Raw genomic sequence first — 23,579 nt, forward strand, 5'->3', positions numbered from 1 at the left:
AGGCCCCCAGACCAACCCCCTCATGAAGCCCATCTCCGTCTTCCTGCCTGAATGCTCAGACTGAATCAAGCGCCCACAGCATTTGAGGAGAAGGCGAGACAGGCACATGGGGAGGAGGTCTTGGGCACCTTTGACATCCTACCTATTTCCCTCTGTGATCCTGCATCTTGAAGAAAGAAAATTCTTTTTTTTTTAATGGGAAAGACAGGGAATAAAGGGTGGCTAATTTTCTTGTGCTGGTCACCAGACAAGGTATTTTGTGTCAGAGATCAGAGTATCTATCCTTTTATTAATATCTGTTTGGAGTCAGGGACACACAGCATAAAAGGTATAGAGCAGAGTCAATGGGTGTTAGTAGGGGTTGGGAAGAATGGTCAGAGAAATGTCTCAGGTTAACTGTTACCAGGCTTCCCAGTTGATCCTAAGTTTGGTTTTCAATTGTGGGAATTCCTATAAGAATTTGTTTAAAGCCAGACATTAAAAGGTAGAAGTAAAATGATAAAGAAAGGAGAAAATTACAGGAAAAAAATACAGTTAGAAACTGTGCTTTTCTTCTAGCTAAGGTTAACCCAATAGTTTTGGAGGACTTGTGGAAGATAATGCCACGATTTGAATTTCCTGAAGTAAACCATTTTAAGCAAGTGAGAAAGAAACCAGTGGCAAATGACAGGGCAGAATGAAACTATGTGAATCCAGATAGGAGCAATTTATAACACCCAAGCATTCTGAGGAAGGGGGCAGGAAGCTTATTTGTTCCCCAGAAGAACATCTCTTGAGAAAAATCTGGGTTTGGTTTCGTGCGGTTAGGTTTGTCATGTGTCGTCAACCGCAACAGAAAAGTGGGAGCAAACAGCCCTGGAGCAACTGGTACGATCACCGGACAGAGGAGGCCATGCCCCTGGTGAGGACTGGGGAAGGGGAGGGCGGGAGGGAGGAAGAAGTGGGGCCTCAGCTGCAGGTTCGCCTACCATCACCCGAGGCTGGAGAAATGCCCCTCACTGATGGATTCAAGAAAGAGGGGAAGCAGAAGTATGGGCGCGCTTCAGAGAGGGAAGGGGAAAGAGTGAGCCTAAAGCAGCAACCCCAAGAACTTTAAATAAGAAGTGGCTTCTGCTTTGGCTTCTGTGCTGCTGAGGATTTATTCTTAGTCAAGGACCTGGTCTAGGCAGAGGTGCTGGGTTGGGCTTGTCCTTCTGGGTTCACTCAAGTGATTCCATGAACTGAATGGTGGCTTTAAAACAATGTGAGGACTTGCAGCTTTCAAGACAGCAGACAATTGGGTATGTTAAGTCAAGAAGTGAAAAATTATTTTGCTACTTTACTTGAAGAGTAAGTTTGAGGAGAAAAATCTACCCCAGTTCCTTGTTCACAGGGTCTGAGAGGGTGGTCTTGATAGTGATGATGTTTCTTTGTTTTTTTTTTTTGCGGTACGGGGGCCTCTCACTGTTGTGGCCTCTCCCGTTGCGGAGCACAGGCTCCGGACGCGCAGGCTCGGCGGCCATGGCTCACGGGCCCAGCCGCTCCGCAGCATGTGGGATCCTCCCAGACCAGGGCACGAACCCGTGTCCCCTGCACTGGCAGGCGGACTGTCAACCACTGCACCACCCGGGAAGCCCAATGTATTGTTTTTTAATGAAAAAATGAATCAGAAGAGCTGACCTGGGAGGGCAATTTCCTTTAGATCTCCAGTAGCAGCCGAAGTCCTCTCTCTGCCTGAGCCTTGGCATGGTATTTGAGGGATGTGGGTATGTGTGTGTGTGCTGTTCATTCTGTTTCAGTTGTTTCATTTAATTTTAGTAAATAAGGAGAAATTATTATTTTCTATATTGGTGAGCTTCAGGTTGAGCACGGAAGAGGTGAATGTTTCTAGGTGTTTTATGTCTTCAGTGATGCATACAGTAAACAGTAGTCTGCAAGTCCATGTTTCCAGAGAGAGAACATCTGGAGAATCTGAATGCAATTAACCAAGCTGCATGGCACTGCCTACAAGCCTCCACCACTGAAGAAGGGCTGCCTGCATTCTGCTGAGGATTCTTACAGGCCCATGAATGAGGCTGTACCAATACTGATTGACTTTTCTGCTGTATGGCTCAATTCAAACCAAGCACTAAGAAAAAGATGCCTTCCGTGCATGTTTAAAAGGTGACCATCGTGAAAGCAGTTAGAAGTCATTAAGTCTGTCACATCACTGATCCACAGTATTGATCTGTGGAGGTCACGGATAACCCATGATGACTGAGTAGTTTAGAAACATGGGTAGTCCCACCTCTGTGACCTACTTTCTTTGTTTCACATCTATCAAGCGATCATAAAAACACTATTGACTTATCTCAGAAAGTTACTGTGAGATTAAAATAAGGTTTTCAAAATATTTTAAAATACTATAATAGTAAAAATTATTATTATATCTTTTAATACTAAGAGAAAAATATGATTGGTCAATGGCCAACCTCAAAGCTTTTAAAAACGTGCTGTGAGTAGCTGGACATTGCTCATGGCTGCTGTTGCCACAGCTGGCTATCTTCAGAAAGCAAGGCCCTTGGAAAAGCCTAGTCCCCTTGATATTTAAGAAACACGTTCCATCAGAAAAATACAGACATTTATATCATGACCTTCTATGTGTGAACAATTTGAAATAAACTGGAATATCATTCGTGCCTGTGCTAGAAAAGAGACACAACTTAAATGGAGGGAGGGATCCTTTGAAATTAGTTTTGGGGATTGTGTACGTAAATGCACACTCTGCTTGGAGATATTTTCTACTATAATGAAAAAAAGGGTAATAGGAATTCATGACACGGAGAAAAAAAGCATTTATGGAGGGCTATATTCTAGGGAGGGGGGTAGGAGAACCTTCAAACAAAGCATGAGTATGAAGAGTTGTGCACACATGTCCAAGGAATTTAAGTTCAGTTTTCTGTGTTAGGTTTGAAAGAAAGTAAATTCAAACCGATAATTGTGGTGAACCATACCCTTCAGGGAAAACAGAAGTGACCACTGTTTCTAGAGAAGCACAGTGCTCTTTCGCCTAAGATGCCTCAACTTAGGACAGCTACACTGATCATGTGCAGAACGGAGTCAGGAGGCAAAAGCAGAGTCTTTTAAAAAAGCACACCTTGGGGCTTCCCTGGTGGCGCAGTGGTTGAGAGTCCGCCTGCCGATGCAGGGGACTCAGGTTCGTGCCCCGGTCCGGGAAGATCCCACATGCCGCGGAGCGGCTGGGCCCATGAGCCATGGCCGCTGAGCCTGCGTGTCCGGAGCCTGTGCCCCGCAACGGGAGAGGCCACAGCAGTGAGAGGCCCGCATACCGGAAAAACAACAACAACAACAAAAAAAAAAACACATGCCTCTCAGATTTTCGTGACAGTTTAAAATGCAAAAATAATGCTTCTAGGAATACACCTGGGATCTATGACTGTGTGTATGTGTATGTGTGTGAGAGACAGAGAGGGAGAGAGAAAGAGAGAGAGAGAACCTGTTCATCTCTTTCTTCATCCCCTTTTATCTCCCTCCACTTCCATTTTTCCTTCTAAGATGTGAGACCTGTCATAGTTGGCCTTCTAATCTTACAAAACAACATCTAAAAAGGAAAAAAAAAAAAGTTGTCTGTTTAAAGGCAATGTGCATTTCCCCAGGACCCCACGGGGCTGAATATTCCTTATATCTCTGGCTCTCTCTTACCTTGAAATAGAGAGTTAAAAACTGACCCTATCTTCTTTTCTGTGAGCTAGTTAGGAGGTCACATTTGTTTTCATTTTAGTTGTGGGAGGGTTTTTTTTTTTAATTTTTATTTCTTCTGTTGTTTTTCAGAGAACTTGACAGTAGGCTACTGGTGGTGGTTTCAGGTATGCACTCCGGTTGGTTGGTTTCAGGATGGTTGGCAGGATGGTGTAGGGAGGGGAAGGTGAGGAGGACAGGGGAATGCCAGTCCCTGCAGGCTGCTCAGTACACTCTGTTCTCAAGGCTGTTTGCTATGCGGGCCGCAGGCTTTGGGCCTTTGAAGGGTTGAATACCATCTTTTGATTTACCATGGCTGATGGTGGGGAGGATTGGAAACTCAAGAACACCCACAAAGATCTAGCAAAAGAGAAAAACAAAACCCAAAATAACCAAACACACACACACGCAAACCAAAGAAAAACCAAGAGACACACTGACAACAGAAATCAAATATGCTTGGAAAAGAAAAAGGGCATAGTGTTGTAAAAGCTGCAACTGGGGAAAAAAAAAGAGACACACAACTAAACAAGCCACTGCTCAAAACAGTCTTCTGTGTCCTAGAGATTTTTAGGATTGTCGTATAGGCATCCTTCAAGAGTGACCAGTTGACCTGACAGCAGATAAGACTGGTATTGATTTCCCACCAGGCCATCCAGGGCTGTGTATCGTCCTGCATCTGATACATTTGTCCATCATGTCTTCTCCATGCCTCTGACAAACCATTCCACTGACATCTTTATGAAGGAGTTGTGTATCTAAACATATTCAACATAGCCAAACAAATCAGAGGCTTAGAAAGTTTGAGCGCAGCTGTATCACTAATCCTGTCAACACAGGGCACTGACTTTCTACTGAGTAGAATCAGCAGAAATAGAGATTGCTTTTTTTCCTTCCAAAAACCAAGAGGTCCTCACTCTCCATAGAAGATTGATTAGAATCCAGCCAAGAAGGTCAGCAGCCTGAGAGGATGTGAGGCCATAAAAGAGGGATTTCCAAAGTATCATTATAGGTAATTACAGTAGAAGAACAGGTCCTCTCTCAATCAAGCTACAAATTTGAAACTGTCATAATTTCTCAACACTAAGGAAAAATGCATATGTATTATATAAGAACAGAGTAACTGGTAACAGTGTGACTTAATAATTTTTATCAAAAGGGCCGTCTAGTGAGGGTAGGAATGTCAGGAAGGAAGAAGGGACACATACCAAGAGCCACACCATCCTTCCATGTGTCAGAGACTCTAAACTTATAGAATTTTTCCCCGATGGGACAACAGAAGTAATGTGACTTGTGCTCCCCACTAGGAGAGAGTAAATATAAGGAGATACTAGTGTCATCAAGGCCACCAGAATTTCCCATGGGCACAGTCCTTGCAGAGCTTCAAACAATGCATTTCTCATCCCACTCACATGGCTTCGTTCTCTCAAACACCACCCTCCCATTTTGCTTCCATCTCATGCCCTGTCCCTGTCCTCTGCTTTGACTGTTTTGAGTGGTGACCAAGGAGTTGGACTTAATGGGAATGTGCTTGATCAAAAGATGGACCAAAGTAGCGTGTTTTACACAAAGCTAAACGATTCAAAAAACCAAGAAAGGAAACTTAGAAAATAAATCTTCTAGTAAAGAAACCACCACTGTCAGAAACCAGAAATTGACATCAAAACCTCATGCAGAAACAAGAAGGTGTTTGTTGCTGTTGGGATTTATCCTTGGCCTATTAAACAAGAGGTGAGCAGCTAAATTTCAAGAAACAAACAAAGAATTCAGTCAAACCAATGAAAATCAGAAAAGAAAGGGAAGACAAGCCCAAACAGAGTGGCAGAGGGTACTTCATACGATACCTAAGTTAACCATGAGCTTCACGCGCCCCCCATCCAGCTCCAAGCGCAGGGTGTCGGCAGAGTCCCTGGAGGTAGTGGCCACCAGCAGCCCGTAAGCTCGCTGGGACATGAAGCGGAAGGACACGTCCTCTGCCTCGGTGTGCATGACCATGGGCATGATGATCTTCATGTACATGCTGCCGTCGTAGCTCAGGATGGACGCCTCTGCAGGGAAGAAAGGAGGGTATGGTCAGGATGAAGGATGCCAGAGTCTGCCTTTGCTTCCAGGGTAAGCAGAGTAGAAGGAGAGGGCACCAAATTAGTAGACAGGTGGCTTGTGCTTGCTAGACCTCCACTGCCGCTTTTAAGCTGTATGCAGACCCCTTAAACTCTGAGGTTCTATTTCCTCATTTGTAAAAGGCATCTGATGGCACTGGTCCCTGCCCTACCATGCTCACTGACTTGTCAATGGTACCACATGAAATAATGGATGTGAAGGCATTTTGCAAAAGTGAAAATGCCCTCACAAGTGGTAGTAATTCTGTGTGCTGTAGACACGACAAAGCAAAACAAGACACTAAACAAAACTTGAGTCCTGTAAATATTTCATGAAGAACAGGAGGGAAGCAGCAGTTTATAATCACCACAGTGAACAAATACATACTTGCCAGAGTGCTGCTAGAAAAAGAAAAGAGCAGCAGCACAGCCAGGCCTCGTAGAAGTTTGCTTGGCCCGTTCAAAGAAGACTGATGGAGCCAGGGCCAGAACAACAACAACAAAAGCTAAGCACACCTTCGGGAACCAGACATTTTACTTTTATTCAAATAGCACTTTTATAGGAAAGGAAGAAGCTCACTTTTATTTGAAACCTTCTCTAGTCCAAACACTTTGGTTATGAGCCCTCCACCCCCTCCAATATGTTATCTCATTTAATGCCACAACGTGGGTCTACCATTCCTACTTTCGAACAGAAAACCAAGGGTCTTAGGGGGAGTAGGTTATCATCCCTAAGTCACACAGTCTGGACTTTTTTTTTTTTTTTTTTTTTTTGCGGTACGCGGGCCTTTCACTGCTGTGGCCTCTCCTGTTGCGGAGCACAGGCTCCAGACGCGCAGGCTCAGCGGCCATGGCTCACGGGCCCAGCCACTCTGCGGCATGTGGGATCTTCCCGGACCGGGGCATGAACCCGTGTCCCCTGCATCGGCAGGTGGACTCTCAACCACTGCGCCACCAGGGAAGCCCCACAGTCTGGACTTTAACCCGGTATATCCAATACCAAGTCCAGGGCCTGTTCTGTAGCACCATGTGGCTCAAAACGTGAATTTGTTTAATCATTTGTTTAGCAAATATTTTAGAGAACATAGGAAGAGAGTATCACTCACATTCCTAGGAAGCCAACTGCCACTGAACTCAGCACCTGGCACTGAAAAGGTCCTTACTAAATATTTGCTACATTCCAATATGCACTATGGAGGGTACAAAGGTGAAGCAGACAACAGCCCCTGTCCTGAAGGGAGACTAAGCACACACAAATAACTACTAGAATATAAACATGGCTAAATGACCCAGCAAAGATATATTGATAAAGCCAGGAGCATCCAGAAGAGAGAGGCTATAACATGCAGGTGAGTAGAATTGATGTGGTAAAGTCTGAAGCTGGTCTTGATAGATGGGTGGGGTTTTTAATGAAAGAAGTGATGGCATCAGATTTCACAGGTAGATAAAACAGTATCTCTATACACAAAAAGGAAAGAAGAGGGGTATGCTCAGATAATAACAAACTTCAATTTAACAGAAGCGTCAAGCATATTTTAAGAATAGTTATACAAAGGTGCTTTGAGATTAGAATAAAATTAATGGACTGTGGTAGATACTGGGAAGTAAATGAATAGTTTTAGATTATGAGGTACCACAATATGCTCATTTGTGACTATATACCAGGCACTCTTCTAGGTGTTGAGGACATGACAGTGAACAAAAGAAACAAACATCTTCTGTCCTCATGCATAAAAGGCATAGGAACACGGAGAGACAAGGCAGACCACGTGGAAAGTTCTCAAAATAGTACGTCATCATCATACACCCAACCTTATTTACACAACACACAAAAGGTCCATGAAAAAAACATAAATACACCTGTCATTCCTGGGAATCAACCTTCACCTGGGTAAAATCCATGACATGCTCATAGTTGTATATTATAATGTGCAAACTCTAAGAGGATCACAAACAAAGGTGTGACAGTTACAGACACCATCAAAATGAAGAACATATTTTGAAGATCTCTTCTTAGATGAGAAGCGTTATCTAAATGTAACACATGCTCAAGATGTAAAAGAAACATTTATCTCCTGAAAGAGCAGAATCAAAAGATCAATAACAATAGCTAAAATTTATTGAGCACTTACTATTTGCCTGGTACTTTCTAGGATTTTACATGCATTAAGATGGCACTTAATCCTCACAAGTACTTCGTGAAGAAGACAATATTATTATATTTTATAGATACCAGGTCACACATCGAAGAAATGGCAGAGCTGGAAGTTAAATGTAGGCAGTCCGATTCTCATGGCTGTATACATAATGATTCTGTCGAATTGTGAGAGAGTTATACTAGGAGCACACCCATGTTTCTTAGCACATAAAGTACATCTACAATGCTTCATGGCAGACTATGGTGTTCTTGTGTGTGTGTGTGTGAGTGCACGCACATGCATGCACACGTGTGCACATATATATATATACATGCCATTATTTAAAGTTGTATTTTATGAACATATACAATTATATAGAGATGATATGTATTTCTAAATAATATATTGTTATATATTACTAGGCACAATGCTGTGTGTTTGTGTAATTATGAACACCATCAATTATTACTATGTACCTTCTACTATAGACACCCACACAAAAATACACTCCTTTTTTAAAAGATGTTAGGGTATTCAGTGAGCCATGAGATGGTTGTTTTGATGCATTCAACTTAAATAATTCCAAAACTAATGGCCACTTTTATCTCTCTGGACATGTATAGTGGCAGAATATATGCATAAATGAATGTATCTTTATGTCAATATTGGTAGTGTCAGAGAACAAATATCAGGTGCATATGTAGTTAAACATCTAATGGTACAAAATAAAGTATGTATCTCAATGTATACCTTTGTGTGTATCTTGGTGAGTATGTTCTACTATTAACATGGTATTTTTAAGGGGAGGGTGATGAAGCAAAAAACTTAATATAGGAATCAGCTGAAACAAAATTTGTTTCAGAATTCATATTAATTTGCTTATAAGATTTCAAACACAAGGGCTACCATGAATGGAATACTATTCAATGGAAAATAAGTCTAAATAAGGAAAGTTATTTGATCTAAAAACTATCAGATTATTGAGTGTTGAAAGACCACATCATGAAATGCTGACATAATAGTACTTACACAGTTCTCCTTTTTTAAATTAATTAATTAATTAATTTATTTATTTATTGGCTGCATTGGGTTTTCGTTGCTGCGTGCGGGCTTTCTCTAGTTGAGGCAAGCAGGGGGCTACTCTTCGTTGTGGCACACGGGCTTCTCATTGCCATGGCTTCTCTTATTGTGAAGCACGGGCTTTAGGTGCGTGGGCTTCAGTAGTTGTGGCACATGGGCTCAGTAGTTGTGGCTCGCGGGCTCTAGAGTGCAGGCTCAGTAGTTGTGGTGCACGAGCTTAGCTGCTCCACAGCATGTGGGATCTTCCCGGACCAGGGCTCCAACCCGTGTCCCCTGCACTGGCAGGCTAATTCTTAACCTCTGCGCCACCAGGGAAGTCCCCAGTTCTCCTATTTTGTTCCTCTTTTCCTCCTTTACTACTTCCTTTTGTCTTAAGTGAATATTTCCTAGCATATTATTTTAATTCCTTTGATGGTTCTTAACTAAATAGCCAAGTAACTAAGAGCTACTTTCTTAGTGGTTGGTCTAGGGCTTACAACATACATCTTAATTTATCAGAATCTACTTCATATTTATACTAACTTAATTCCAGTAAGATACAGAAACTTTACTCTTACATAGCTTTCTTCTGGTCCTCCTTTTTGTGTTATTATTGTTATTCATATAATGTCTATATATGTTTCAAACTCAAAAATACATTGTTATAATTATTGCTTTATAAAAACTTCTTCTTATGAAGTGAAGAAAGGAGAGCTCAGATATATTTATAGAGTTTTTTTTAAATAAGCTTATTATTTACCATGTCTGTCTCTCTTCATTTCTTTTTGTGGATTAGCAGTACCATCTGGTGTCATTCCCTTTCTTCAATGTAGCTTCATTCATTTTTTATTATCAAATATATTACAATTCTATGTTATAGGCCCAACAATACAATTTTATAGATTGTTTTATGTAATTGCTTTTTAAATCAGTTAAAAGAAGAAAGAAAAAGAAATGTGTGATTACACTCTTTTATCACTGCCTACATAATTACCTTTATTGGAGCTCTTTGTTTTTTCATGTAGATTCAAATTACTGTCTGCAGTCACTTCCTGAACTTCTTTTAGTAGTTCTTATAAGGCAGGTATACTAGCAATGAATTCTGTTTTTTTGTTTACCTGGATACATCTTTGTTTCACTTTCACTTTTGAAGATGCTTTTGTTGGCTATAGGATTCTTAGCTGATGTTATATTTTTTTCAGCACTTTCAATGTCAACTCACTGCCTTTGGCCTACATTGTGAAGAGACATCAGCTGTTAATATTATTGTGGGCCTTTGTATATGATAAGCCACTTTTCTCTTGCTGCTTTCAAGATTTTCTCTTTGACTTTCAACATTTCTATTATAATTAAGTCTGGATGTGAATGAATTCCTTTGTACTGATCCTACTTAGAGCTCACTGATGTGTAAATTAGTGTTTTTCCTCAAATTTAGGAAATCTTCAATCATTAATTCTTTAAATATTTTTTCTGTCCTATTCTCTCTCTCCTTTTTTCCAGGACTGCCATCATACATATGCTGGTACTCTTAATGATGTCCCATATTTCTCTGATGCTTTGTTTATCTTCATTCATTTTTCTTTCATCTATTTAGACTGTATAATCTCTACTGATCTACCTTCAAGTTTGCAGATTCTTTCTTCTGCTAACTCACATTTTCTGTTGAGCCCCTCTAGCGAATTTTTCATTTAGATTATTGTGCTTTCAAGCATTTTAGATAGATAGATAGACAGACAGAGAGACAGGGATAGATAGGTAGGTAGGTAGATAGGTAGATAGATAAATACTCCCCAAATGATAGAAATTTTGGAATTGAAAAGTTGAAAAATAGATATATAAATATATATAATTTTAATCTCTTTATTAACATTATCTATTTGATAAATCACTGTTATCTTATTTTGCTTTAATTCTTTAAGCACAGTTTCCCTTAATTCCCACAAATCCCTTTGAAAATATTTATAAGAGCTTTGGCGTAGTTGTCTGCTAAGTGCAACATCCGGGCAGTTTCTATTGCCTGTATGTACTCCTATGTATGGGTCACACTTTCCTTTTTTGTGTATGCTTCACAATTTTCTGTTGAAAACTGGACATTTTAGATAACAGATTGTAGCACGTCTGGATACTGCTCTCCCCTCCGTGACCACCACCAGGGCTACTTCTGTTTGTTCATTCATTTATTTGTTTAATGACTTGGCTGAACTAATTCTGTGACATATTTTCCCAGCAGTGTGAAGACTCTGATGTCCTTGTTCAGATATTTTTCCATTTGTTATCTTTTAGCCTGTCTTCCTAGGTGTTGTTCCTAGGTTGGTATAGGCCACTTATTGCTCAACTATTATACCTAAGCCCCCTTGGTCAGTTAATTTTTACTCATTATCTGGTGGATTTGTGTGACTTGGAGACTGCTTTCACAGTTCAGTAAGCTTAAGACTTTGCCTCACGTTCAGCCAGGGACTAGTACTTGGAAGTTGCCCCGCCTGTCATTCCTGAGTTGGTGCAGTCTTGGGAATATGCACAGTCCTCCAGCCCACCAAGGATAAGTGTGGTTTTCGCTTTAAGCCTGGTCTCCTAGGGGTATCCCCTGGCTAAAAGCAGCTTATCGTTCAGTGAGTTAAGAGGTTGTACCTTAAGCCCCTTGAGCCAATAGGCTCTTCCTCTTACTGATGGATGTATGTGTAGCTTGGTAATACTTTCAAATCTTCCCCATCTCCTCCTCTAATTAGCTCTGAGTGTATCCCAGCAAATGTGTACAACCATCTAGACCTCCATGGCTTTCTCTACCCCTGATTCTCTTTGCTAAACTTCTGACATTAGCAAACTTCTGGTATGCCATTTCACTCATTGCTACTAGTATCATAGATCTACCTGTCCCTTCAAAATTGATAGTGACCAAGATCACCATTATTTTCAAAAGTCCTTTACCCATGAACTTCTCTAATCCTTGTTCTAAACAGCCAGGCAGAGTTGTAGAGCTCTGCATCCTAATAACTTGCATCTACTCCAGAGCAGAACCTCTGTGCCACTACACAACCCAGCTGTGTGCAGAAACAGTGGCCCACTTCTCCCTGAGTGACATTCCCATTCTAAAAGTGGGCATGGGAGGAAGATGATAGGTCCTGGTCTTCTCAGCTTGCCCCTCCTAACATGAAACATGACTAAGCTGGGGCAGGGACAATTGGAGCCCCTATATTCTTGACATGCCAAACCTGGGATAGAGCTTCTGCTCTATGAATGGAGATTTAGTAGGAGAAGTGAGGCCTCTTCTTGGCTGTGCCTACCAGGAATATTGCTTCTGCAACATGGAACTGGGGAGAGTTGAGAGGCACCAGTAGCCTGACCATCTGAGGTGAAACTGTAGTCCTAGTGTCACTGGTTGGAGAGGGAGATCCTGTCTTCTTGGCCACAACCACCTGGAATGAAGCTTCCAGAACAAGGAGCAGGGTTGGGGTAGGAGAAGGGAGCAGGTTGTGGTTTAAATACCATAGCTCTTACTTTTCTTAGTGAGATTTAGTAGATCTCTTAAATAAATGTTTCTCCATTTGTTGTATGTCCTTAGAACAATTTTCAGAGATTTTAAATGGTTGTGTGTGTTTTAATAATTTTCACCAATTAAATGGTTGTTTCACTGGGGAGATCTGCTAAGTTCCTTGTCCAGCCATTCTAGAGTTCCCTATTTTGATTATTACAAATGTCTTATATATCTTTTCCCATAAAATTCCTGGACTCCAGATTCAGGTGAGGTTCCCTGGCTGGTAACACTTTGCATTTGTTGTTGCACGTCACTCCTGGAGAAATTAAGCACACGTTTTGTTCACCTCAACTGGAAGAGTACTCTTGGAGGCCTGGGCTTGTTTTCCTCCAGACTTTGCCCCACACGCCTTTTCCCTTTGCTGATTTTACTCTGTAACTTTTGCTGTAATAAACCATGACCATGAATATAATATCTCAAGTCCTGTGAGTCCTTCTAGAGAAATATGCAAATTGAGAGTGGTTCTGGGGACCTCTGATACCCACATACAGTTGTCCTGAGTGTACTGGGGGACTGGTTCCAGGACCCCTTGCAGACAACAAAATCTTCGGATGCTCAATCCCTTATGTAAAATGGCACAGTATATGCATATAACCTACAAATATCCTCCCATATACTTAAAATCATCTCTAGATACTTACAATACCTCATACAATATAAATGCTATGTAAGTAGTGTTAAATACAATGTAAATGCTCTGTAAATAGTTGCCAGTGTGGCAAATTCAAGTTTTGCTTTTTGGAAATTTCTGGAATTTAAAAAATATTTTTGATCTAAGGTTGGCTGAGTCCATGGCTGTGGAACCCAAGGATATTATCAACTGTATTCTTTGTTCTGCATTCATAATGCGTATGATCATTATGTGTTTGTTGTATATTCAAAGATGGTCACTATTCTCACCATGCCTTTTGCCATAGTTTCTCCATTTCTGAGTAATTTTATTTCATCTTTTAAGTGCTTGGATTTTATGGTGACACCTTTTTTATTTTATTTTATTTTTTGTTGTTTTTTGTTTTAAACATACCCATCAGTTTCTTTTTTTTTTTAACATCTTTATTGGAGTATAATTGCTTTACATTGTTGTGTTAGCTGCTGCTGTATAACGAAGTGAATCAGCTATACATATACATATATCCCCATATCCCCTCCCTCTTGCGTCTCCCTCCCACCTTCCCTATCCCACCCCTCTAGGTGGTCACAAAGCATATGGTAACACCTTTTTAAAAAGAACTCACTAGTATTATTATCACCAAAGTTTGTTCATGTTTGTGAAAGTCTATTTGTGCTCTTGATATTTGAATTACATTGTGGTTGTGTGTAATTCTTGAGTCACCCTTCATTTCATGCAGAATTTTATACACTTCGATTTATTGTTCTTGAGATTGTATAATGCCAACATTTCCTCTCATAGGTGGTAAATGATGTAAATTTTGTATAAATGCCTAAAGAATATTATTTTATTCCTTGAAGCCCAATGACATAATCAATACACATCTCAGTGTTGAATATACTATATCTGATTTTCTTAGAACCCATCATGCTATTTTGAACTTTATGGAGTCAGTTCTTTATATTAAGAACAAATTTCTGGTTTGATGCCTTTAGGTAATCTCTTTGTTAAAGTACTCAGTTTTTCTGTTTCCAAGGTCCAATTATCTTGTCTGTCCTCATATCTCTTAGTTTCTTTATTATGGATTTCGGCTCTTTGACTTTTCATCAGCATTCACTGTGAAGCATTTTCCTTCTATCAATACATCAATATTTAGCCGTGTATTATCTGCACCCCTGTGGTTACTAATTATTTCAAATAAGTTATGTGATCATATTTTGGCTCTCAGATATTCCATATACAGTCTCTCTTTTCCATTCACTCATTTGTTTTTACTTTTTCTTTGAATTCTTATACCATTAATTAAATTCTCTTAAAATATTCTACAGTGCAAATGAGCTACAAACTATACAGCTCATGGGAAAGTTCTCTGTCCTTTGGTTTGTTTTCTTCTAGATCAAAGTCCTTCAGTTTTCTAAGCTATACCTATGTTTTTTGAAATTGTATTTGCCTGATGTTTTCTATTTGCACTGTCATGTCATTGTCTTTCCTGCTCATACTCAGGTGGCTCTGTCCAGAGTTTCTAGTTGTTCACATATAGTTTCAGCGACTTACTGGCTCCCAGAGTCATCTACAGTTTAATGGCTTCATATTTTTAGTTCTATGTACTTTTTTTTTCCTGTAGGCTGAGAGACAGCAATGTGGAAGGAAATGGATGGGAGAAATGAAGAGCTCAGCTGAGACTGTGTGTAACCTTCATTTAGCTTTCAGAGCTGTGCTGTCATTTCTGAAGCTTTGTTAAATGTCCTCTACTCGAAGACAGCCCACCTGGTTGAAGAGTGTACCCCAAGGCCATGGTGGTGGGAATGATACATTAGAACTTTTGAGCCCTTTAGTCCTGCTGACATCTCTTTTGATCCTCAGTCCTGTTGTTTGTTTCTGTTACATGCATTTTACCTCTTACAGACATTCCCATTCTTCTTCACTCAGATAAGAACATCTACTCAATCTATTTATTTCCCTCTCTAAAGGTATTTTAGGGATAATTCTCAATATTTTTTTATCAACTGGACAGTACTGTACCTGAGGAACACAGGCAGGGTTGGCAGCCTCATCACGTTTGACCATTCCTCTTAACTTGGCTTCAGAATCATTTATCTTGCTCCTATTTTTTGAGACTTACGACACTGAGTTGTGCCTCTTTCCTTACTTATGGCTGACAGTTATTTGGCTGGTACACCCTTTTCTGTTTAACTTGAAAGAGAGTTTCTGGTAGGCAACTTTCCCCTACCATCTTCGTACTTCTTTTCATAATCAAATTATTGCATCTAACACCAAAGGAACAGATAGGAAATAATCAAAACTGAGGGTTCTTCAATGTTATTATAAGCATATGTTGTTTTAGATGTGATGAGGTCCTCCTAATCAAGAAGATAAGTGAAAATTATACGGAAAATTGACTGTAGAAAGTAAATGGTACAGAGAAGTTCTTCTTGCCTACACAAACTTGGAAGTGATACCATTTACATTTCCTACAGTTTTAAAGGAGAAAGCCAGATTGGTAGGCATGGACAGGGAAGGGATAAAACAAAAGCACTAGACAACACAATCGATGTAATGCTGCTAACGAATGCAAGGGGTCCCCTGACATAGATACAGTACTATGAGCAACTAGCAATGTGCTTTCATGTAGTAGACTTCCCAGGTCTCACTTTGCACTTAGCATACCAAGCAGACTTCCTAGCACTACCCACGGGCCCTTAAGCCATCTACTGTAGAGAGAAGATACTCTCACGGCCAGCCTTGTAAGCAAAGTACCAATAAACAATCACCCGCCTCACCATCTTCTCTTTTTGTACCTTCAAGACATCCTCCTGTTCACTCATGCAGCCACTGGCCTCATACACTCCCTAAGTGTGTTTTATTCTAACAAAGCTTCCAGAATACACAGATTGCTTCCTCTCTACCCAAACTGGGCTGATCTTAAACACTGTGCAAATCTATGCAGGAATGCCCACCAGGTTCTAATTCTGTATTTTGCAGCAGCAGGAGCAACATACATTTCTAGGTCTGAGCAGACCCAACAGTAGCCAACAGTTCCAGGGAATCAAAACTGATATGAGGTGATGTCCTCCCTCTCATGGACAAGGCTGAGAAGAACTAACTTTTCACATTCTCAACATCGTGCTGCCATTACATACAGTTCGATTGCTTTCCCATCCCCAAACAATTAAAGCACTCTAAAGCCATGACAGAAGCATTCTCTTTAGTCATGACAACCCAAAATATCTCCAGACATTGTCAAATGCCTCTTGGGGGAAAAATCCCCACCCCCAACCCAGGTGAGAACCACAATGATGATCCCATAGGGGCTAGAGTATATGGACTGGAGTGATAAAGTTAAGACTGAAGGGAGATGCAGAGGGTCCATTATAAAAGAGCTAATAAGCACAATTAGGAAGTTTGGATATTAGTTAACATAAGAGGGTGTTTAAGACAGGAAGTGACACGATAAGACTTGCTTTTTAGGCTAACTGTGGTGCTGCAGGGAAGACAGAATGGCATGGTAAGAGATTAGATGCAATCTTACCCAATTTTCCTCCAGATACTATTGCCGCTGCTTTAGTTTGCAAACGTATTATGAAATTTCAAAACAATATTTATAAATGATGGTGGTATGTTTCTTAGAATTGATCTGACTCTTTGAGTCAATTCAAGAAAGCTCTATTGGGCACAGCTGTAATTACACATATGTAATTACACCTATTCAGAATCATTGCTCAGTGTGCTGTCACTATGAGTATATAAGCTTGGAGTTAGAAAATTCGGGTAGAGTCCTAGATCTGCAAGTTATTTTATTTTTATTTTTATTTTTTTGGCCTCACCAGCATGTGGGATCTTAGCACAGCATGTGGGATAATCTTAGTTCCCCGACCAGGGATCAAACCCATGCCCCCTGCATTAGAAGCATGGAGTCCTAACCACTGGACCATCAGGGAAGTCTTAGATCTGCAAGTTATTTAACTGTGAAATATTCTTGGACTTCAGTTTCCCCATCTGTAACATGTATAATAATAATACTGAATCAGCCAGGATACTAATAGGAAATAGACGGCCAACTCAAATTATGCCATTTGATGAAGGTTTAGTAAAAGTAATATTTACAACGGTAAAGGTAGGGAATAGTGAACCCTCCAGAGGTAATACAGTATTTAGGGCTAATAAAAGCAGACCCATATTATTACTATGTCTAGGCCTGATAGAGCAAGCAGAAGGTCAACTGCCAGAACCCTGAGCGGGGAGTGGAAGAGGGAGAGAGAGAACAAGGGTGCACTATGAGTGCCTCACAAGACTGTGACCTTATGTCAAGGGGTGCAGCCAGCTGGCAGCCATATCACAGACAAGAAATTAAATATTCAGACCTCATTCTCATCATTCCTTCTCATCTTTCTTGCATGCTTCCCAATGGGCAAATTCAACTGGAATACAAAAGGGTAAGAGAGGCTGTTAATGCAATCCCTATAGGATAACCTTCCAGGCTACAAAGCTGAGTAAAAAAGTATGAAGAAGAGCGAAGAATGGATCCAGGGTTGCAAAGAAAAGCTATCCATCACAAAGGTGAGCCCAAGAGAATGACTGCGAAGATATCCAAATGTCTGAAATTAATGGGTCCTCAATGAATGTTACATGTGTCATGCACACACACGTGTTTTAACTTCCCTGATGTCTGGAGATGATCCATTGCTTTCACATGCAGATACTTCCATATTAGAGGCAGCACTGATCAGTAGAAAGAGCCTAGGTGTCTGCAGGCCAACACTCCACTCCCTGGTTGTGTTTCCCAGGCTAGTTTTTGATGTTTTCATTCCCAAATGACTGGATTGAAGGCTCAGAGAACTGTTCTGCACACAGCTGTGCTCACCAGAATGTGATCGCTCCATTATTGTCTAAGGCCAGACCAGAGAAACAAGTTCTCCAGGGCAGCAAAAGAGGAGACACTTTCTACTTGCCAACTGTTCTGCAATGTACCAGCTCAACCAACCTCAGTTATGTACAGATTTCTTATAAGGAGAGACAGGGCCAGTATTTCAACATGAACCAAAATCAAATTGTTTAGGAATATAAAATACATTTCCTAGAAAAGTCAAACCAATGAAGAAATGGCCAGAAGTTTAATTAGCTGATTAAAGTAGAATCAGTCTCTTGTGATTTTTATAAGAAAAAAAAAAAGAATACAGAAGTTGTAAAATTACTCTTTCTGAATTGCAGAGAAATTTAGAGTTCAAAACTTAAAATTTACCTGCATTCAAACCTTTATTTTAAAACTGAGGAGACTGAGGTAATATTTAAAAGCTTTGACTTTTTTTTTCTTAAGGAGATATTAAAAACCTTCCTTTTTTTCCTATTTGGGATCCTGCTTCCAAAATCAGGCTGCACAAAATCAGTAATGATCTGAAACAGGTGAATCAATAGATCACGCACACACACACACACACACACTTAAAGATCTATTGAAGCACCTAGTTCAGAGTACTGTTGATACATATATATGATATACATATATCATATGTATATAAGATATATGTTATATATATGACATATATGATATGTATACAAGCTATTTCCAACAGAGTTAACTATGGAATGGAAGTACAGAAGAACTGTGACAGTGCCAGACATTGCACCCAATTCACGATGGACATGAATTAAAAGATATTTTTTCTAACGGGTGTAACTAAGAGAATTAATAGAGGGACATCTCACCCCTCTACATTCGTGTACAGTAGAATCTAGAGTTGCCCGGGTTAATAAACTAGCCTTGGAATTGAATTCCACATAGTTTTGCAAAACTCAGAATGTTGTTAGAGTGAATGTTGGATCCTTTGCAGTGTCTCAGGTTGACACATCAGCTCATCAACCCCCTGGCCAACTCTTGCTCAGTAGAACATGTTCTTCTACATCATATGTGGTATTCATTTCCAAATCATTAGGGCACATTTTTAAGCTAATAGTTGGGCTTATTTAATCAAAACATAGTATTTTAGTGCCTATTATGTTTTCCGGCACTGTGCTAGACTGGGGATCTAGAAATCGACAAAGTCCCCACCTGTGGAGCTTTAATATTAGCTATAGTCTCCTAGGGGCAATGGCTGAATAGAAGTAACCTTGTTAGTTGAGTGATATAAGTGGCAAGTAGCTATTGTAACACACTAGGGAGAAAAAAAAATCAACAGGCATCGCTCAGATTTTCTTATTCTCGAGTCTTCTATCAATATCATGGTATAAGACTTTTAGAAGAGTAAGACATCGGATAATTTTATCAAGGCATAAGCCACAGCCATGGAATATCTAACAATTATGTCTCAATTCCTTTGTCCTAAAAGATGGGGGTGCATGCTAGGGCTACCACTTCCTAAGGTAAGGGGCACTGGGGCGGCTATTATGCAAAGCCTGATGTTATGCTTAGCTTGCCAAATTAAAAAAGAAAAGTTGTAACTATCTGACCGATGACGAGGATGCGTCATATGCAGGCTGCTACCGTGTAACAATGGAGAACACAGATAAAGTTAAGCTATAAACACTTCTTCTTGTCAGGCCCCCATTCCCCTGCAAACAGAACGCTGTTTTACAGGGCTGGCTAACTGTACTGTAAATTATATTACAGCCCGCAGCTCAGGAGTTTCTAAGTCTACAGGGGACAAGTTATCTGGCTCCGCCACCATGCTTAGCTTGCCAAAATTGCATGTGAGGCACACTAGTCTGAGAGACATTGCTAAAACTTAGAAATGAGTGGGCCAAGAAGAGCACTGGAGCAGAAGAAGAAAGTGACATGGTACATGACATTAATCTGTCCCTCAAGTTTTCCTCTTGGAGCTTCTTTATGACTCAGCGACACTATCTAGCAGTCCCTGAGTCAACAGTTAATTATACTGTAAACCACTAGACAATCAAGGGTGCGTGTGATGAACAGGTGGACAGTTTCTAGTACAAATGAAAGGCCCCTCACCTTGTTATACCACCCTCAAAATATTTCTGGTTTCTTGTTTATTCCTCTAACTAGCAGAAGGTATCTCTACCTGTTTTCATGGGGGGTTTTCCTTTGCTCTTTTGTTTTCCTCATAGTTGACCTAGTGTCATTTTTCTAAAAACAAAACAAATCATGTCACTTTCCAGTCAAGGACTTTCAATGGCATCACAATATCTACTACTTAGCATTGGATTCTGTCTTTGATGATCTGGCCTGTGGTCATATCTCCAACACAGTTTTGCCTGACCCCTCTGTGCCCCTTCACTTTTGCCATAGAATACACTATGGGCTCCTAGAATATGACCTGCTCCTGTGACTCTGCTCTTTCCACTACCTTCGTATGGAATGTTCTACAGTTCCTAAACAACTGGCTAATCCTGGCCTATCTACTAAGAGTAAGCAAGGCTCATTGACTCTGCCTTCAAAACTGAGTGAGTCTCCTTTTCCATGTCTACTTCCTTAGCTCAAGCCCCCATTCTCTGCCTGCTAGTTGGGCTTCTAATCTTCCCCCTACTTTCATTCTTCACTCTCAATAGTCTATTCTCCACTTGGCAGCCAGAGCAATCACTTCCTTCCCCTGATCTACCCTCCCATGGCTTCCTAATGCACTTAGAATACATTTGTACTCCTTGCCTGACTCACAAAGTCCTACACGATTTGTTTCTTCTCTATAGGGTGATCGTATGTCTAGGTTTGGCCCAGACAGTTCCATTTTACTTCTATTGTCCTGGTGTAATTATTAATAGCACCACCTTTTATTCAAAAGTATGTCAGTTTGGACTTAAAGCCAGGTGGTCAACCTACTTCTACAGCTCATCTTCTACCATTATCCCCTTGTCCATTATAGCCCAGCATGCTGGCCTCTTTTTGTCCTATTGAATAGGACACAGCAATTTGTTCCTGTGGTCGGGCATTCAGCCAACCTGTTCTTCATCATGGAATTTACCTGCTCCCTGATTTTTTTGCATGGCTTGCTCCTTCTCATTCATACCTTGGTCCTAACAGCTTAACTATCAGCTCCTCAGAAAGGTATTCCCCAATCACCCTATCTAACTGCCCGTTTCCCCCAAGCATGTTCTATCACACTGGCTCATTTATTTTTCATCCCAGCACTTAAAATGTCAGGTTTCTGTTCATGTGTTTATCTGACACCTCCTTCTAGAATGGAAGCTCCATGAAAGCAGTACTTTTTCATGTTTACTACCATGTAGCTTCTTTTTAGAGGACTGCCTGGCCTACAGCAGGTTCTCAGTAAAATAGATGGTAGATAGAAGACCTCAAGCATCACCTTCTCTGTTCAGTCTATCCTGGCTACCTGCACTCCCTTTGCAGATAAGATCAACCACTCCTTCTCCATGGCCCCTTTCTATCTGGTGCACACACATATTACAGGCAATGCCTACAAGACTGTTTCTGTGTGCCTTTCATTTTAGTTTACAAGTTTGCTTCTCTCTTCAAGCTGCAAGCAAATCTGAAGGCAAGTGTACTTCCTGCTCATTTTTTGTTTCATTTTGTTTGTTGTTTTAAACCTTGTATTTCAAACTTACATACTTACAGAAAAGTTGCAAAAACTATACCAAGCATTCTCTTACACCTCTCACCCTATTTCTCCTAATGCATAACCATAGCATGATTTTAAATAATAGGAAGTTAACATTGGCACAATATTTTAAATAAACTTCAGATCTTTTTCAGTTTTATGACTTTTTCCACTAATGTTCTTTTTCTGTTTCAGGATCCTACACTGCATTAGCTGTTATTTCTCCTTAGTTTTCTCCAGTCTATAATAGCCCCTCAATCTTTCCTTGCTTTTCACATCATTTTAAAGAGTACTGGTCAGGGGCTTCCCTGGTGGCACAGTGGTTGAGAGTCCGCCTGCCGATGCAGGGGACACGGGTTTGTGCCCTGGTCGGGGAAGATCCCACATGCCGCGGAGCGGCTAGGCCCGTGAGCCATGGCCGCTGAGCCTGCGCGTCCGGAGCCTGTGCTCCGCAACGGGAGAGGCCACAACAGTGAGAGGCCCGCGTACCGCAAAAAAAAAAAAAGGAGAGTACTGGTCAGATATTTTATTAAATATTTTCAATTTGAGTTTTTCCAATGTTTGTTCATGACTGGAGTGAGGTTATGCATTTTAGGCAAGAATACCATGAAAATGACACTGTGTCCTTCTCAGTGCATTATATCAAGGGGTTCATGATGTTGACATGTCTTTTTACTAGTGATGTTTTCTTGATTACTTAAGTTGGTATCTCCCAGGTCTTTTAAGCAAGAAAGTTAAATACCTGTCTTTTCCTTTGTACTTGATAAATATATTGTGGAAGATACTTTGAGCCTATGCGAATTCTGATTCTCCTCAAACTTTCATCCACTAATTTTAGCATCCATCAGTGGATCGTATCTGCAACATTTTTTACTGCAGTATTTGCCTAATGGTGACTCCCTCTTGCCCTCTTTCCTTCCACATTTGTTAATTAGAATTCTATTGTGTTCTTATTCACTTTTAACTTCCCTGCTAATGCTTATCATCACATTTCTGACACACATATGCCTCTATAAGTACAGATTATAGCAGAGCAATTATGCTCTCAGGCTGTATACAAGGCCTGACAGGAGCTAGCTTTGCAACTGGACAAGTTGCAAAGATTAACAAAGATTAACAAGTTAATCTCTCTGAGCTTCAGTTCCCTCATTAATAAAATAAGGATGATTAGCACATAACTCATTAGACTGTTGGGAGGATATTCAATTCATTCCTCATCAGTTCAATCATCCATCCATTCAGGCACTGGAGATACAACAAACAAAAGAGGTCATTTTGACTTAAGTCTTGACTAGCCCAGTCCTAGACGTATATTAAGCATACAGGGCTCCAAAATTGTTTTCTAAGTTATAATTAATAATTGTATGGTTTCCTTGCCAACTCTGGACTTTTATGGATTTCAGTGAGTAGTCAGATGCCATTCCTCACCAGCCAGAGCCAGTTTTTTGCAGAGTTTCCATCAAAGGTGTGTCCCGCCCCTAACAGGTATGCAATTTCAGTAATTAATTTTTTCCAAACATATCAGAATCCTAGGAGGGAAGCCCAATTAAAACACAAGTACAATCTTTAATGAAAGGTAAATGTTAAAAGTTCTTAAAGGAGGGGTTCACCTCCCTCTCAACCACTCTCTTTAGGTCCCAGTCTGTGGAGGGGCTGGATCACCTTCTCGTGGGCCAGAGGAAATATTTGAAGATGGAGAGAACTGTAGCTGGTAAATGTTATTGCTAGCTCTGGGGGGTGAGGCTAATACCGCTGCTCTGAAGCTTGGCAGGTCCCCGGGGAGCACAGACACGCGGGCGAACTGATCACGCAAGCCCAGTCCAAATGTCACTCTAACATTTGCAGAGCTGTGTGTAACTGCTTAAGGAGGGGCTTCTAAAGAGAAGGTCAAGGATGGGAAAGCTGTTTGGGGAGCTG

General features: G+C 40.6%; 1 protein-coding gene across 16 annotated transcripts in view; it reads right to left on the reverse strand.

The window, feature by feature from the left end:
* NRXN3 (neurexin 3) overlaps window positions 1–23,579 on the reverse strand; it is a gene marked incomplete at both ends in the record, with an annotated part of 1,633,255 nt that overhangs the window by 1,039,746 nt on the left and 569,930 nt on the right. For all 16 annotated transcript variants that reach the window (XM_082851716.1, XM_082851713.1, XM_082851712.1 and 13 more), the window contains one exon: window positions 5,562–5,765. In XM_082851716.1, the coding sequence (XP_082707842.1) occupies window positions 5,562–5,765 (204 nt within the window). The remainder of the gene's footprint in view (window positions 1–5,561; window positions 5,766–23,579) is intronic.

The sequence above is a fragment of the Leucopleurus acutus genome, assembly GCF_964270905.1.
Source record: "Leucopleurus acutus genome assembly, chromosome: 1".
Taxonomy (NCBI): domain Eukaryota; kingdom Metazoa; phylum Chordata; class Mammalia; order Artiodactyla; family Delphinidae; genus Leucopleurus; species Leucopleurus acutus.